General features: G+C 41.5%; 1 protein-coding gene across 4 annotated transcripts in view; it reads left to right on the top strand.

Annotated features, from left to right (window-relative positions):
* The window catches only part of GLIS1 (GLIS family zinc finger 1), a 189,359-nt gene that overhangs the window by 87,451 nt on the left and 85,073 nt on the right, over positions 1-16,835 (top strand). For all 4 annotated transcript variants that reach the window (XM_027462876.3, XM_027462875.3, XM_027462877.3 and 1 more), the window contains one exon: positions 2,880-3,981. In XM_027462876.3, coding sequence (XP_027318677.3) covers positions 2,880-3,981 — 1,102 coding nt within the window. The remainder of the gene's footprint in view (positions 1-2,879; positions 3,982-16,835) is intronic.

Below are 16,835 nucleotides of genomic sequence, written 5' to 3'. Positions count from 1 at the left end.
GTAGTAATAGGGTGGAAGAGGAGCCACAAAGCACATTGGGTTCCAGACACCTTATTTCTCCCTCACATAAGCTTTGTTTGTGTCCCTTCTCCCCCCACCCCCAGGGCTGGGAGGAACCTGCAGGCTTTTCCCTAGACCAGTGATGGTAAAATTCTGCCAGGAATACAGAAAGTTTGCATTCATGCAACTTTGATGTTCTGTACCTCACCACTTAAACATCAGGAAATTGAAACAAAGCCAGATGCTCCCAGCAGAGTTAACAATTGCAAAATATGTCACGTATTTAAATACACAGTGCTAAGGAGAAAGCTGTAGCTCCCAGAAAAGACTTGCTTCCAGTCTGCACAAGAAGCTTGCACTTACCATCAGGTAGGCAGAGCATGGATAAGACAAGGTTGTACCTATAGGATGCTTAAATTCAGTGCCTTCATCCCTTTTGTTTGTGAAATAAGGTATTCCAATGCTTTATTGCAAAAGGCCTCAAAACTGCCCTCTTTCTCACCTGTCTCATGTTTTGCACGGTAGCAGCATCACAGCAATACAGTCCTGAGTCTGAGCAAGACCTTGTGCTAGAAATGCAGATGGATGTCGCTAGGAATTTGGAGAATGTAGAGTGTCTCAGGGTAAGGACGCTTGTATCCATCCTGCTTGTACTCTGCACCCACTCTAGCTTGAACTCCTCACACAGATTTCTGGCAGGATGGGAGCTTTACAGAAAGCTTAATAATATGACACCAATTATCACGGGCTGAAATGTAAGGATTGGGTTAGCTTTATGTGATGTAAGAGACGTGTTGTGTTTGCTTTAGCCTGAGGCTTTGGGACCACTAAGCTATGGTACAAACTGAATTATTTAGAAGAGTTCTTGTACAGAAGAAACTAAAGAATAGGAAATATTGTGCCTGGCATGGTATGCTGTAAAACTTTTCTCAGAATGAGTTTAAAACAGCACGCTTTCTACTGAGCAGTGAAGCTACAAGCAAGCAGGGCAGGGTTTTCCAAACATGTGCAATAAAAGGTTTCTACTTATGCTTATGCCACATATTTTACAGACATATGGTTCTGTAAATGTTAAAAAATAATGCATGAATACTGATGTGTTTTTTTTTAAACTCACCATCTGCAAAACCAGGTGCTTTAAGTTTACCCTGAGACCAACTGTGCAAACCTAAAGGGAGAAATTATAACTAATGGATTATGGAAACCTCTAAAATTTTTAAATGTAGTCTTTTTAAACTTCTGGTGGCAGAATGCAAGGTCTGATTGTTCTGTAGCAATGAATGGTGGGGAATTTCATTTCTCTCATGGCCTTAAAGTTTTTGCAGCCCTACTGGCTGCAAACTGTTGTAGCTTAGGAACCTGTCACCAGTGAATGCACCACTACCAGTTGTGTGCCTCGGACTGGTGTCATTTTTTGCACCCTTCATTTCATGGGAAGGAAGTCTTTTTGAAGCTTTTTGTTGTTGTTTTTATTTATTTTCTAATTGGCAGTTCTTTGAGAGCTGTTACCAAGGAGGAGGTAGAAGTGGTCCCAGCTTTTAATGTTTGTAGTGCTTTAATGGAAATAATAGAGGTGAAATCATCTAAGTCATAAAATAAATGCTGTTTACTCAGCAGCTCTCCAGTTTAATGTGCGGATATGTCCACAATATTTTATGTATATTTGCTTCATGCTTTAAAATGTGTCAGATTTGTCAGCTACGGTGTCACACACAAAAGTTGCCAAATGGCCAGGTTTCCTTCAGCTTTTGTGGCACTAGCATCAAAAAAGCATAAAATTCGTTTATGTGGAACATGTCAGCGTAAGTGCCATGGAGGACTTTTCTGGGGGGTTTTTTAGTACAGGTACAGCTTTCTTGCACACAGTTGTACTTTCCTCTTCTAGGTCTGGCACATCGCTGCGTGTTGAAGGCACAGGTTAAACCCTACTACACTTCCCAGATAACTAAGAAACACTGGTCCTAAGAAAAACACACAGTTGGGTCATGCACAGTAAATGTTTATCACCGAGATAAATTTTTGTGTGTGTTAAGGCATAAACCAATTGCTAACTGCTCAGAAGATGTAATCCAAAGAGTTTTTCTGAAACATCTAGGTAGGGTTTATGCTTCCTGAGTGATTGGATTCAGCACACATCAAAAAAGATAGAAAATCACTTCTGCAGAAACTCACTTCTTATCATTTGCAGACCCATGCAGATTATCAAAAAATGGAAATGGACATGCACAGACTGCCAGTTTAAATCTACTGGTTGTGGACCAGTTGTTCTCCTAGTTATCTTCTGTAGAGCCGTTGGAAGTAAATAGTTGTCTGATTTCTCATCTGCTCTGGACCACTGGTTGAAAGCGAGCTGTTCTGTATTTGTAATCTTTTTTTCCCCACTGATCGAGTGCCTTTTTTAATTTAGCGAAGCACAACATCTCTGTCACGGGTGAGCAAAATTCAGCTAGCCTTTTTTTTATTCGTGTTAAGATTGCCAAGGCATTTTCCCAGTGTGCTCTGAGGAAAATGCTGATATTTGAATAATTTGAAAATGCCCAAAGCTCTCAAACTTCATTCTCAGCTATTGTTTTGCCCAATCTATTATGCATTGAAAACCTAGATTGTGATTGATGAACTGCCTGTAGCAGTAGAGGGGAGACTGTCTGTTCTGTGCGTAACTCAGAGTGTAAAATTAATCCCATGTAAAATGATGCTGCCTATACAAGGGTTGTAGAGGAAGCACCGCAGAATTTTTTGATGTAATTGCTGCATTAGACAAGCAACATTCAGCAGAAAACAAGTGCTTCCATTCTTCGGGGCTTCACAAATGTTGTGTCTTGTATGAAAATGATAAATCCTGTGGTAGTTCGTGATGCTTAATGCAAACTACATTACAGGTCACCCAGGTTTCAAGACTCGGTAGATTCTGCTGCTCCATGCCTGAATGGAAGTCACCCAGCTCAGCACATTAAACAAGAATGCCCCGGTGATTATAAGGTTCTGTCTGAGGCTTCCACGCATAGAAGGATTACAGAGGGGATGGAGCTGAGAGCCTCCGGTAGCCTGCATCCTGAAATAGATCTAATGAATAATAGCTTTACGAATTCACTTTCTTCCTACTTGTTTAATAATGAACACAGCTCCTCCCTGGGTCCGTTGTCACTTGGCACCCCTCAGCACTCGGCTAGGCTACAGACGAGCAACCTGAAGAAGAGATGCATCTCTGTTGTGCCGTCTTCAGCTGAAGGAATTGACATTACAGCTATCATCCGCACATCACAGACGTCACTGGTCACCTGTGTGAATGGACTGCGAACTAATTCAGCTGGCATTTCCTCTCATCCCGTGGAGATCAGTCATCACAGTGCTCAAAAATCCTCTCGGCCCCAGTCTTGCTCTCAGCCTGGAAACCCTTGCAGTATTCCCTCCCCTCCAGCATGTCTTGTACCTATTTCCACTGAATGTGACAGAGGTGACTGTGAGCAGATACAAATGCAGCAAGTCGAGGAGAATGGAAGTCTCAGCCTTATGATGAATGGTAGTAGCATTCCTCATCAAAACACCTCCCACAGCACTCAGAAGGTGAGTTTCTTAAAACAAGAACCAGCTGACGATTATTCCTCCGCTGCTGATCTTTTCCGACATCATCAGGGGCTGCCTCCCCCTTACCACCTACACCAGCAGCTAAGCCAGACTCAAGGGACACTGCCTCACTTGCACGCCTCTATGTCTCCCAAATCCCTTCAGCCCAGCGAAGGGGATGAACAGGACCTCGGCAATGGCAAGCAGGTCTGTCGGTGGATTGACTGCAGTGCCACTTACGACCAACAAGACGAACTGGTCAGACACATAGAAAAGACACACATTGACCAGCGGAAAGGAGAGGACTTCACTTGCTTTTGGGCAGGCTGTGTCCGCCGATACAAACCCTTCAATGCTCGTTACAAACTGCTGATTCATATGAGGGTTCATTCTGGAGAAAAACCAAACAAGTGCATGGTAAGTCTGGAATTTATTTGTTTGAATAGAAGCATACTACTCTGTTCTCTTGTTTGCTCTCTCTTCAGTCTTATTCCAATATAATTGTTGTGCTTTCCTGTAAGAGTCTGCAGCAGGCTGCAGGGGAACTGGAGAAAGCCTTAATATAGAAGGAAATGTTTGAGTAAGAAATACTGTAGTTCTTGGAAAAGGGATTCAGTTTCCTTATATGAGAGCTTAACTTTTAATACAGCACTTTATTTTTTTTAATATTCATTAAAGCATTAATAAAGTGATGATCAAAGCACACAGCAGTCACTTAACGTAAAACAAGTCACTGAGCCTCGGGTGACATTTTTAATCAAGAAACATAAAACACATCTAATGAAATTCTTTTCATTCCTTCAGCTGAACAGTAAACCATAGAGTTGCGAGTGCAAAAGTTTCAGAAGGCAGTTTAGAAAAGAAAAAGAAACTTGTGAAGGATTTTAAACAGTTAAAAGAATAAAAGGAATATCTTCAATTACATTTTCAAAGGTTCTTAGGGGCTTTTTTAATTTGCAAAACAGAGCTTTAAAAATAAGTAAAAACCATTGTTCTCTTCTGATCAAGAAGATGTAAACAACATCAGTGTTCCAAAAAGAGGATCTTGGGAATAGCACCATCTCTGCATCTGCCCACCATGATGACAATATGGCTAAACTAAAATAAAAGTTAATGACTTCCATTAAGCTTTCCACATGTTTGCAACAACAATGATATAAGACCCTGACTGAAACAGATGAAGCAAAACAAGTTTGACATAAGCTTCCAAATTGGGCCATGAAATTTGGAAAGTCTTATTTGTAACACCCACATGCGCACGCGTGTGCGTGCATGCACATGCACATACGCGCACACACAAATGAGCCCAAACAAAAGGGATGATTATAGCAGCAGGTTGTTGTTCCTGATAGGCAGAATTTTTGACTGTATGTCTATTTATTGTTATGATCAGAACATGATATAATGGAAAATGTTTGTAAGGAAGTTAGATCAAGACAAACTTTTCCATGGCAAGCTGTAGCTTTCTATGGAGGAAAAGGAAAGCATGTTTTTATAAAAAGCTTCCTTTTTTTCATTTGTTTGAGGAAAAGCTTGCTGGCTTGCAATGGGTATGGCAGGGAGAAGGAAGAAAAAAGTTATTCAGTGTTTTACAGAGAAAAATATTCTCTAGGTAGTCACCTGATGATATTCTTACTTCCATTACATAAATAAGCAATGTTACCTTAATATCCGCACTGTTCAGTGGATATTCCCTGAAATAATACTGGAAACAATGAAGATTTTTAGACGACGCCATCATGTCCAAGATAAAATGGAAAGTTTCTAAGACTTACCTGTTTCTTTCATTTTGAGTGAAAGAACTGATTGCTCATTTCCAGACGTAGCTCAACCCTGTTTTGTAAAAGTATAAAGGAATTTGAAGTTCCTGTAAATATCTCTTTTTTTGGTCATAAATCATCCAAGGATAATGCAGTTTAGTTGCTTCTTTCTGAAGTCTAAGTAAGCAGTGAAAGTATGCCTATTTTATTTTAGCCTTCCTCTTCTTTGACTATTTTAACAGTCTCTGTAATAAGACTGGTCTTTTCCCTACTTTTATCTCACAGTTTTTAAAGGAAATATTTAAACATGAAACCTTGATTAGCTTTACTATAATGCAGAAAGAATCAGTAGACTCCATGTGTGCGGGAACTTTTGCCTTTTTTTTTCTGCAAAATGCGTATTTGACAGGTATTGTATAGCAGATTTCTAATGTTACATTCCCATTCTTACAGGAAACTGGATAAACCAGAGACATTAAATCATGTAACATCTTAGCAAATGCTAAAGATTTTGCCTTTCAATTCTGTACATCTGCATTAAAGAAGTGGTTTTTGATAGTGTCTCAATACTTAACATTGTGAATAGGTTGCAAAAAATTTTGCATCTGCTGTTGCAGATAGCTTTCATGGCACATGTATGCAGCCTTGGCATGTAAGCACATAAAGATGTTTTATTTCAGCAGATAGCGTATTGTTGTTCCCAAAGCCGGGATTGCCCCAATCAGAATTTGGTGCTTTACGTTGCAGAACTTGCAGTTAACTCTTCTATTCCCAGACCAACACCCTTCCGCTATCGGCAGATGTATCCGTGTATTAAATGTCACAATCTGGAATCCTCTACTGGAGTACAACTGGATCCAAGTGAGAATATGAAAAATAAGTTGTCGTTGCAAATTTAGTTTCCTATCCTGGAAAGACCTTGATCTAGCAGGGACAGGATCCAAAGCTGCAACAGGGCTCCTTAAAGTTATTAATATCAAGTGGGGATTATTTGCCCAGTGAATTCCATTCCACTTTAAACAAGGGTTGCTGTGCAGAGTTTCTTTGTGCAGTGATGTCATGTCATTTTAAATGATGGCGTTTCTTTTGATGTGATAATAATTGTGTTGTTATTCCTGCAAATTAAGAAGGCAATTCATTCTGTGTCTATAGAGGTCTGAGATTTTGTTTCATTTTTGCTGTAGCCCTGTTAAAGTAACTTTACATCTCTTGGTATTTGTAGTGGAGATTTTCTTTCGCTGTTCACAATTACCCATTGTACTTTCTTTTTAAGCCCTCGATTTTGTTCCCATCTGTAAGATTACTGGCCGACTAGGTATTGAGCTGCTCAGGAGAAGCTAACAGCAAGCAGCACCCCACCATCATACATAAAAGTACTTTTCCATGTAAAATTATTAATTTCTTATGACAAGCTTTGCTACTATGTACTGTAATAGACAAAGGAATTTTGGAATTCAAGCTACTTGAGAACAGGAAATACATGAGACATTTTGATTGAAAAGTAAATGGTTCACTAAAACAGCAGTTAATCCTTTTATTATCTTTCCAACAGCAGTTTCCACAATACTTTCATGAGGTAAGCTTCCTTCAGTCCAACTGTAACACTCTCATCGTTACAGCTGGTTTAAATTTAGCTAGCCTGCTTCTTTCTTTACTACAGATAGTCGACAGGCAAGACAGTATCTGGTGTAGAGATATGCTGATGTTTCGGGTCCATATTCTGCTTGCTGTGTTTCATTGCCAAAACGCATACTATGAGTATACTGTTTTCATATTCTGTTAAATACTCTAATTTAGTGGTGCCTTCTTGTCATTGTGTCCCTCAGCTTGGTTTTTGCTTGGGCTCTGCAAGTAGTCTAGAGGAAACTACCTAATCTCTTTGCAATATCCTGTTATGTTTCATACTTAACTCATGTTATTTTAGTTTTATTAAATTTGGGGTTCATCTGCATTATAATCAAAAATATATCCAACAAAAATAATGATGCAATGCCTTTAAGACTTTAACTTCTGAAGATTAATTTCATGCTTTTTTAGATTTGATGTCCCAGACAATTGGAATTTTGATTGTCTGAGACAGCAAAAATTAGCAAGCTTAAATGGTTTTTATTTAAAAAAAATTCTCATAGCTGCATCTTTTGCTGTCTTTGAGTTCTTCCAGTACTTTGGTGGGTAGAACCCTGCTGATCTCTAAATATTGCATCTTTGGTTTAAGCCTCTGCTTACAAATGTAAATACAGAGCTGCTCATTTAGTTGTCTAGCATTGTTTGATTTGGAAAAATCCATGCTCAGCTTATCAGTTTATCCTCTTGTGTCTGTGGCTTCATAAGGAGTAGAAAATGAAGTTAGCATCTCTGCATGCGTATGTGTTCAGGGAAACTATGTTGCAGGCTTTCACAGGCATGAGCAAAGGTATTATATTTACCTTTTTGTAATTTCTACATATGCAAACCTGGTTTATCGATATTGGCTTTCATAATGTTTATGATACCCATCAAAAGAGCTGGGTGGTGATAACAGCCATTGTTAATGTTTCTAGTTCATGTATTTCAAAGGAACAAACGCCTCCTGTGTATGTTGTAGCCCTGCCTGTGGCATCGTGTTTCTGCCTGGGTAAGACTTGGAAGCAGAATCTTTTGTCCTTGTGTACCTGCGGTGTGTTCAGTTTGGGAACAGTCGTAACGCAAGGATTTGGGTTCTGCCATCGTGCACCCTGAAACTCAGCACTTGTGCTGTTTGTGGTCAGATCTAACCTAAAGGTGAGGCTCTATAGGTCCTGTATCGAGACATAGAGCAGATAAGGAACTTGCCTAGGGGCATCCTGAGGCAATTCCAGCATTCCAGTTTAGCTGTGTTCAGATCACTGCATCACACAAAGCGCTGGCAATTTGACCTATGAAACAGATTTTTGTACGGATTACGTAAAAGATATCAGCCCTGCTGTACTTCTTGTTATTTTTATTGTACCTGTATGACGCAGGTGGTTCAATGTGGCATAACCCTGTGACAACTCCCAGCTGAGCGCCAGGAGGCCCCGCGCGAGGCCTTTGTCATCATGGGCAGCAACCCGGCTGTGGCGCTTAAGGGCGAGAGGGGCCTGTGGGGCAGATTAGTGTTACTGCCACTGCTGCTAAGGAAACCCATGAGGAATCTCTGCTGTCAGTAGATAGCAAGGATTATGCTGCCTACAGTCAGTGGGGAGTGTGTGCCCAGCAGTGCACACTGAGTAATGAGATCTCTGCAGGCTACATCTGCCGGTGAGTCTGAGTGAGTCCTGCGAGCGCAGGGGAACGGGCCTGAGTGCCCGGGCTGACAGGAGATCCTTCACCTGAACAGGGAGCTGGAGCCAAGGGAATGCTGTGGAGGTCTGCAAAGTGTTTTCAGCTTTTGGTGTGGAGGGTATCATGCGCTGATGCCAAAGGAGTGCTTTAAGAAAACAGTATTAGCCACACTTTCTTTCCTTTGAAGTCCTTAGGAAGCAGCCATTCTACCAAGGCTGCCTCGTTACAGATCTCTCTTTTTACGAGGTCCCTTTGGTGGCATTTCCCAACACTCAAGGAATTGCCCCATTAAAACCACTCTGTGATTAGAGGAGAAGTAGGCAGCAATTCAGTGGTTTGGTGAAAACACAATGTTTATCTGTTTACGAAACCCACTAGAGACTGCCTGACAGTGGTGCAGATGGGTTCAGGCATGCCCCAGCACTGGGCAGGCAGGCAAATGGCTTTGGACTCCTCACTGCCTCAGTTCCCCACCAGCATCTGGTGAATTTGAACTCTTGGTGTCCACGGGAGAGCTCCAGATGGACAGATCTTGCAGAGCAAACGCTCTGAGACTTTCCTCTGTGACTGGGGTTGTGCATTGGTTCACTGCAGCAGAACAGGAATGCAAACCTGGGGTTCTTGGTGCGGCCAGGAGCCACGGTGCAATAGTACAGCACATTGCGGTGTCTGGGCCGCAGAGGGAGTAGCTCCAGTGATTCCCTGAGGGACTGTCAGCTTCCCAATGTGGGGCATCCCTCCCCTGGGACTGCTGACCTTCAGGACGTGCTGTGAGGTGCAGCTGCTTTCTCAGGTTGAGAGCACTGGATGGGCTGAATTTATTTCCATCCGAGCAGGGCGGCTCTTTTTCCCTTCTTTCGCAACAGCTTGATATGGGTTAGGTCTCACCACATACGCTCGGGCCTTTTGTTTGCATAAATCTAAATAAATACAAAGGAAGTAAGTTGTGACTATTGCTGCCATCACCCAGAAGGGTATTCATGCTCAGTTGCATGCCTTAAAAATTTGACACAGGATATTGAAGAGAGCTGATAAATGGAGAATGGTAGGCTTCACATGGAAGCATTGGGCTTCCATGGAGGGGGCTTTTAAATACATACCGTTTTATCCACAAGAGCATTTATTTCCATAAAGTTTATTTGATTGATAAATTATTTAGTAATCGGGGACCTTGTTAAAACATAATCCTACTTTTTGAGTGCAGTTTTCCTGGCATATTTATGCAGAGCTAGTCACTGCGTGTAGATACTGCTGTTCATTCTTTTAAGAATCAAAGCGGGATAGTAACAGTAATATCACCACAACATAGTGGGTACTCACTCTGTGAACCTCACTGCCATACCATATAATGTAATTAATTACCACTATTGTGATTTCTCACAGTGCTGGATCCTTTTAGCTAATAAAACTCAGTATCTACTTATGCTATAGGGACAAGATGAAGCAGATAGTGGTTTAGGGAACAGCTAGACTTGTGGCACAAGGATGGATATTTCTTTCCATGTTCCCCACTAGAAATGTTACTAGATGTTCCAGGCCATTTTTTTCCAACCAGTAGCAGTATCATTGCAAAACAGAGTTTTGAGAAGAAAATCATTAGTGAATCTGGATCACATTCAGTTGGGAAAACAGAATGATTGGGGGACAGTGAACAGGACTGGAGGATTTTGTTACTATTGGCATTTTCTAAACAGTGTACTAATTTAGAAATAATGATATTTTAATTTTTTTTTTGTATTTTATCTTTTTTGACTTTTCAGAATGAAAAGTACTAAACAAAGAGGCTTTTCAAGGTTGTGTAAAAGCTCTCCCCATTTGATTTATTTAGAGTTTTTATTTTGTTAGAGCAGGCCCCAAGCAATTGTATCTCAGCTCATTCTGGACTGATTTCTCCTCCCTTCATTCTTCAGTGTTTTGATTTGGCTACTGAAAAAAATATATCTTTAACATAATCCCAACTGTGACATTATTTGAGTAGAGGTAAAATGAACCACTTTCCTCCAAAGCAGCAGATATTTGTCAGAATCCTAAATGCTCCGAGCTTTTGACAAACACCTGACAGCGGTCTGATAGCGATTATCTTAAAGGAAGGAAACATTTTTGTGTTGAAATGCTTCTACATAACTGTGCAGCTTGGCACTGTTGTGGCACAGAGAAGTAATTCGATCAGAACTCCTCCACGCTGAGCTAAGTCATTTGTGTTCTTTGTCAAATATATAGGCTAAAGTATGCCCAGTTTAGAAACTTAAAATTTATTAGTTGTGACCTATGATGTCTGGCTGCCAGACAGAATTCTAGGCATTGCTCCCAAGTCTTTTTGGAAGATTTTTCCTAGACTCCTTTCCCTTCCCTTTGCCCAGTTTGCACACAAAACTTACATCTCCATACCATGTTTTTATCCTTATCCCATTGCCCCACAAAACTCCATTAGTGATTTCTTTCTAGTGATTTTAAGACAGAATATTTCCAGCTCTACTGTGGCCTGGCTCTGGATGATTGTCCATATGTAGATTTATTCAAGCCCCAGTCTCAGCACAGACCTATAAACCTCTCATGGGGCATCACCTTTTGAAGATATCTTGCAAGCAGCCCCTTAACTGCCAATTCATTCCAGCTGCACCACAAGATCAATTTCTTTGCCATGCAGATCAATGAATTGTATCAAATAATCACATCTGAAGATGCAAAAAAGGGAAAGGCTTTCCAGCCTCTAAGTGCTGGGTTTGCAATAACTCTTAAGGATTTGTGGAGCTCGCCATTTCCAGTGGAGCAACAGCGTGACAAGACTTCCTTCTCACTATGCATCCTGTCTGGGACTGAATCATCCATCAGTGTCACTATATGAATCTGCACGGTAGGAAAGAACAAGTGGTACACCCTTGGCTGGTCAGATGCATTCCCCATCTAGTCATTATTTTTTGCAGAGCAGTAAACATACTTGTGAACTACCTCCTTCCCGTGGGAACATCTTAACACACCCCAAGAGTACCTCAAAGATGGGTCCAGCATCGTTTTGGCAGGGTGAGTTGTCTCCACAAGGTCTGGGAAAGTAGGTTGCATTGACTGATCTGTGGGCAGTCGGCAGTTATCTAATATCTGGGAGCAGTGACAGAGGATTTTTTCCCCCTAAAATTTCATTTTTAAAAGATTTTGCATCTGAACGTTATTAATCTTTCCACTTAGAAAGTGGAAAGCTTGAAAGTTCTAAAATTTTAAGCAGTCTTTGTGACTGTGTACTTGAGGTTAAGTGCTTGGCTTTATTTTATTTCTGTGTATGTGTTCTGTGGGGATTATTAAAAACGGCTTGGAATTGTTCTGAACTCTCAGTGATTTAGCCTTCCTGAACAACGATTAACCTCAAGAAAGAAAATAGCTTGAATCACCTGGCAGAGGGTTTGGTCAAATTAAAAAGCAGTAAAATTAAATATTGTTTAAAAACTGTGCCAACGATATACTCATTAATGTTTCTTATTAGGCCAATACATTTTAATACTCCATATTAGTGAAACATATGTCATTTAATAAAAATGTTAATCTGCATTTGCAGGCAGCACAAAGGCTGTATAGTGCAGTCCCAGGGGAGAAAGAGGAATTTAGTGCACATTAAAAATTTTATACAGTCATTTATGCAGTTGGATCTCAGTTCTAAATACGATGCATTTGTTTGTTACTTCAGGGCAAACCAGCAACACTTAGCTTTTAACAATCAGATGAGAAATAAAAAAAAAAATCATTCCGCAACATGGGGCAGTTATGTTGGCGTAGGCTTCACAACGGGCCAGATTCTGAAACCTTCCCTCACTTATTTAACAAGTTGTCCAGTGGGCCTAGTAATAAATAATGTGTTATTTAAATTCAGTTTGTCAAAACATGCCTTTCTGGCATTTGACAGTCCACAACAGGGAATATTTTCAGAAGTGCGCCCTGCATTTGGGTAGCTGTATTGTGGAGGTCCCTACCTTGAACGGGGCACATCTGAAGTTGAGGTTCTCTTCCTCTCAAAGCAGACAGCATATAACGGAGGTACTGAAATTTCATGAGCACTTCTGGAAACGTTGACGTTAGATCTCCATTTCCACACGAGCACAACGAGGTTAGTCTCCCTGGAACACAGTGAGTGTGAATAATCAGAGGGGTAGCGAGGCCAATAATGTAACACATCCATAATGCTGCTCTGCATCTCTGACGGTTCCTTTTGCTGTGAACCTCAAAGCTCTTGCAGGCTTCTGCCAGTGTACAGCATCTCCTGTGGGGAAAAGTGTTGCACCCAAATTCCAGATTCATTGAATTCAGGCAAATTACTCTGCTACCTTCTGGCCCTGTTTACACTGGTGTAATCGTAAAGAAAGCCTGAATTTACATCAGGGTGTGCGAGCCCAGAATGGCTCAGCTACAAAGTGCCAATAGTCACACATTGAGTCGCTGGCAGAAAAGGCAGGAAAAAAGAACTGTTTCTTCCCAAAGTATTTTCTCTTCCACCTATTTCTTAGAGTTGCTGTGAGACTGTGCTCCTCTGTTGACCAAAAAGTCCCTTCCGCTTCAGAGCATTACTCACGTGAGTAAGGGTTTGCTAAACTGCATTTTTCTTCAGCCGTGCAGTGGCTTTCAAAGAATTTGTTGCCCTTACGGAGTGTTCAGAGCCCCGTGTGCTGTCCCCAGGACACCTGTATTTTCTGTGTTCGGCAAGTGAAATTTTTACACTTACATCACAGACATTTGTCATTGCCCGACCTTTCTGTTCACATCCCTGGGCTGACTGTGGAATCGGGAATATGAGTTTTATTCCAACGTCTGCTTTTGTTGTCTATAGCAGCGTTGTCCCTCAATCGCCTCCTTTTATTGTTGTGTACAGATAACATATGTGTGAAGAGATCCTCACTCAGGTACGGTGTAGCTGCAGCGCTAAATAATTGATTTTGATCTTTCTTTTGAAACAGCATCCAAGGCATTTAAAAGTGGGAAATGGAAAAAGCATGTTCTCATAATCCAGCTCAGTAAAGTTTGCACAACTGCTCTTTGTTTCATCATCCCTACAATAAATCTTTCATTTTTGCCAATTGAGAATGCCTACTAAATCTGCAAATGATTACTTCCCTGAATTGTGTTGGGATTCTTGCAATACATTTTTCTTACATGGGTAATGATAAAATAAGAGTCCATCAAAAAATATTTTATTGCCTGGCAGAGAGCCTTTTATGAAATGGTTTTGATTCAGGGAGATTCTTCCAAGTGTTTCAGAGCCATTGCTTACAACTTGCCTTTAACCCTTGCGTGGAGGGCTGCCAGGCCCTGGGAATGGCAGCAGGAAGGTCGGTCCGGCAGCCACAGGCAGGGCTCAGCGCCTGGGTATCAGTTTAACCTGCAGCCCTTGGCCCCAGGCTGTGAGCACGCCGATTCAACGTGTACTTGTACAGGGTATTGTGTTACTATTAGATTAGAGAGCTGATGAATGTCAGACAGGTGGGAACCTTGTAAAGCTAATCTGCTGTGTCCATGTTGATATGATTTCACTTGCTGTTTCAGCGAGAGAGTGAGGAAGATGGAGTATTAGAAAAACAGGAAAACACCAGGCGAAACTGGTAGGGCCTTCTGGGTCACTGAGCCCAGCCTCCGCGAGGCCAGGTATCATGTCACATTACAATAATCCCTTCAGTACACCCAGAGGCACAGATACCTTTCTGTCCGGGCCTTTGAGAAAGATGCAGTGTCGACACTTGGAAGCCAGGATCTTTCAGAGTGGTGTGAAACAAACCCAGCCTTGTTTATGCTGATTTCAAAATGGGTACAACTACATTTCTCTGCCTTTGTGCAGCAATGACCGGCCGCAGGAATTGCTTTGCTTTCCTTTATAAAGAGACACGGTCTCGGACCGGTTCCCTGTAGATCTCCAGCACAGTGTCTCCACAGAAAACAAGGCCCATGGGGGTGCTCCTGGAATGGCCCGAGTCCTGGTGCCTGCAAACACGTTCTGGGGTGCTGCAGGGAGAAGGGGTCTGGCAAGAGACCTACCTTGTGGTACTTGCTTGGACTGACAGAAAAACAGCAGTAGACCTGACTCAGTATGGGGTGTTCTCAGCAAAACCACATCTAATGCTTGACACGTTGCCCACTTGCCTCCACGCAATAAATTCTCTCCTCAGACATGACATGGGGAGAGCAGAAAAAAGCAGAATATGTGAAAATATGTAAAAGCATCACAGTTATTCCCAGACTTTCATCTTCCTGCACATCCTCAAACGTTATGACATCTTTAATTGCATGGTTGGGGTGATCTCAGAGGTCACTGTTTACAATGCTTTGGGCTAACTAAACATTTTTAGCTTTTGTTTTGTCTTCAGGAGTGAAAAGATGACAGCAAACACACAGAAACCTGGCGCATGCATCGGCTGCGCAGAGCACACCAGCTTAGTCAGTCTAAGTTTTTTAACCAGGTAGATGCTAAAAAATAGCACACTTTACACTAGTTTGGCAAACCTCTTCTAATATATATCTTACTTGAGAGCTGAAATGATAGGCCAAAGCTCTCTCTGATGATGACTGACCATTTTTCTTTGGATTTTGAAAGGAGATGAACAGAAAGACTTTCAGGTGTGAAGAGACTGTGCTGAATTTAAAGGGTGAGGAGTCAGAGGTTTGCAGTGAACATGCCAGGAGAGGCCAGGTGAGGGATTCCGTATTATCTCTCCTTATAGATGGATACTGAAAAGCAGCAAATTTAGACCTTTTAAAGGAAAGACATTTTAGCACTGGGCAAAGTAGAAGGGATCAGAGCAGAAGGAACCTTTGTGAAGCGTGGACATTCTTGAACTGTGGTTTGTGATATCCCTAACGTTACATTGATTGCTCTCACGCAACTTGTAGCTGGGCCACTGGAATGACAACACGTTTAAAACATGAATATTTGTCTCTGCATTACTTCATTTCTAGTGCTGTAAAAATACCATTCACATAATGGGGTAATGGCCTGCAAGTTCTCATGATTTCAACTGTTTTGGAGTTACAGGAGTACTGTTCCTTTATGGCAAGCATCCATCTCTCATTTTAACATCTTTGGCACTCGCCTAAAGGATGGGAAATTAAAAAATGATTAAGGGGACCGAGAGACAGTCTTTTAAGGAAAGATTAAAGGAATTAAACAAAGGCTGGGGAGCAGAGAACAAGGAAAGGGAGGGGTTGTTTAGATGAGAGCAGAGAATGTAAGAAGGGGAGATCAGGCATAACTGAGCAAAGGAAAATGTAATTCTAATCTTTCAGTCAAAGTTTCCTAATTATGAGATATATTTTAGACTGGAATAATTTTACAGTGAAAATAATGGATACCCAATTGTGTGAAGGATATATGGTAGACTGTCTAAATAAGTGAAAAACTTATTGTAGAAAATAATCTTTAATGTAAACTATCTTCTTGCTGATTTCTGCCGTTCTGTGAAAGTTGATTTTGTCGTTAGGCATAAGAGAAGGACCTGCAATAACAGGCACAGGAATACATTTTTAGCCTTCATGTGTCTGCACTCTAAAGATATTATTTGTGTATTTTGTCCTCCTAATGTTGTTGTAAGGTAGCTAGGGACAAGCAGCATGCACAGAGGTGGTGCTCAGCAGCCCATATGTTGTGTGTCCCACTGTCCTTCCAGGCAAGACTGTCGGCCCATTTCACAAATGAATGCTTTCTTTGCACACCGGCAAGCGTGGAATCAGGGATGACTGGTAGAGCAGTCACCTTGCCAAGAATGATACCTTCTGTTTTGCTTTGCTCTTACCAGGTTTGACCTTTATAGAACAAAATGTTTCTTCTCACCATGAATGAAAGCCTTGCTGTTCATTCCGGTGAATGCAATTGTACCACACGGACCATTGTGCCAAGAACGACTGTGCCACGATATATGGATATTTTATTTCTGTTGGAAAATTGGGCAAATAAGGGCTGTTGAGCACAGCACCTTCACCTGCAGATTCTTGCTTCAATTTCCTCAAAATTCAGGCAGTGAAATTCAAGTTTTGTTTCAAGCGTGATGCTTTGATGTGCATTGATCAGATTGGATCAGATTGGGCTGTGTTTTGTCTGGGAAAGGGTGCAGGGCACAGCTGCATGGTGGAGGTGAGAGATGAACAGGTATGGGCTCACAGTCAAGACAGTAAGCCAAACCTGGGGAGAGAGAAGGCAGCCAGCTCTTCCCTAGCCATCTCCTCTGCTGAATCTGTACCTGGGCCTGCATTTGCCAGTTCTTT

The sequence above is a fragment of the Anas platyrhynchos genome, chromosome 8, assembly GCF_047663525.1.
Source record: "Anas platyrhynchos isolate ZD024472 breed Pekin duck chromosome 8, IASCAAS_PekinDuck_T2T, whole genome shotgun sequence".
NCBI lineage: Eukaryota > Metazoa > Chordata > Aves > Anseriformes > Anatidae > Anas > Anas platyrhynchos.
This window is presented reverse-complemented; position numbering and strand designations above follow the sequence as displayed.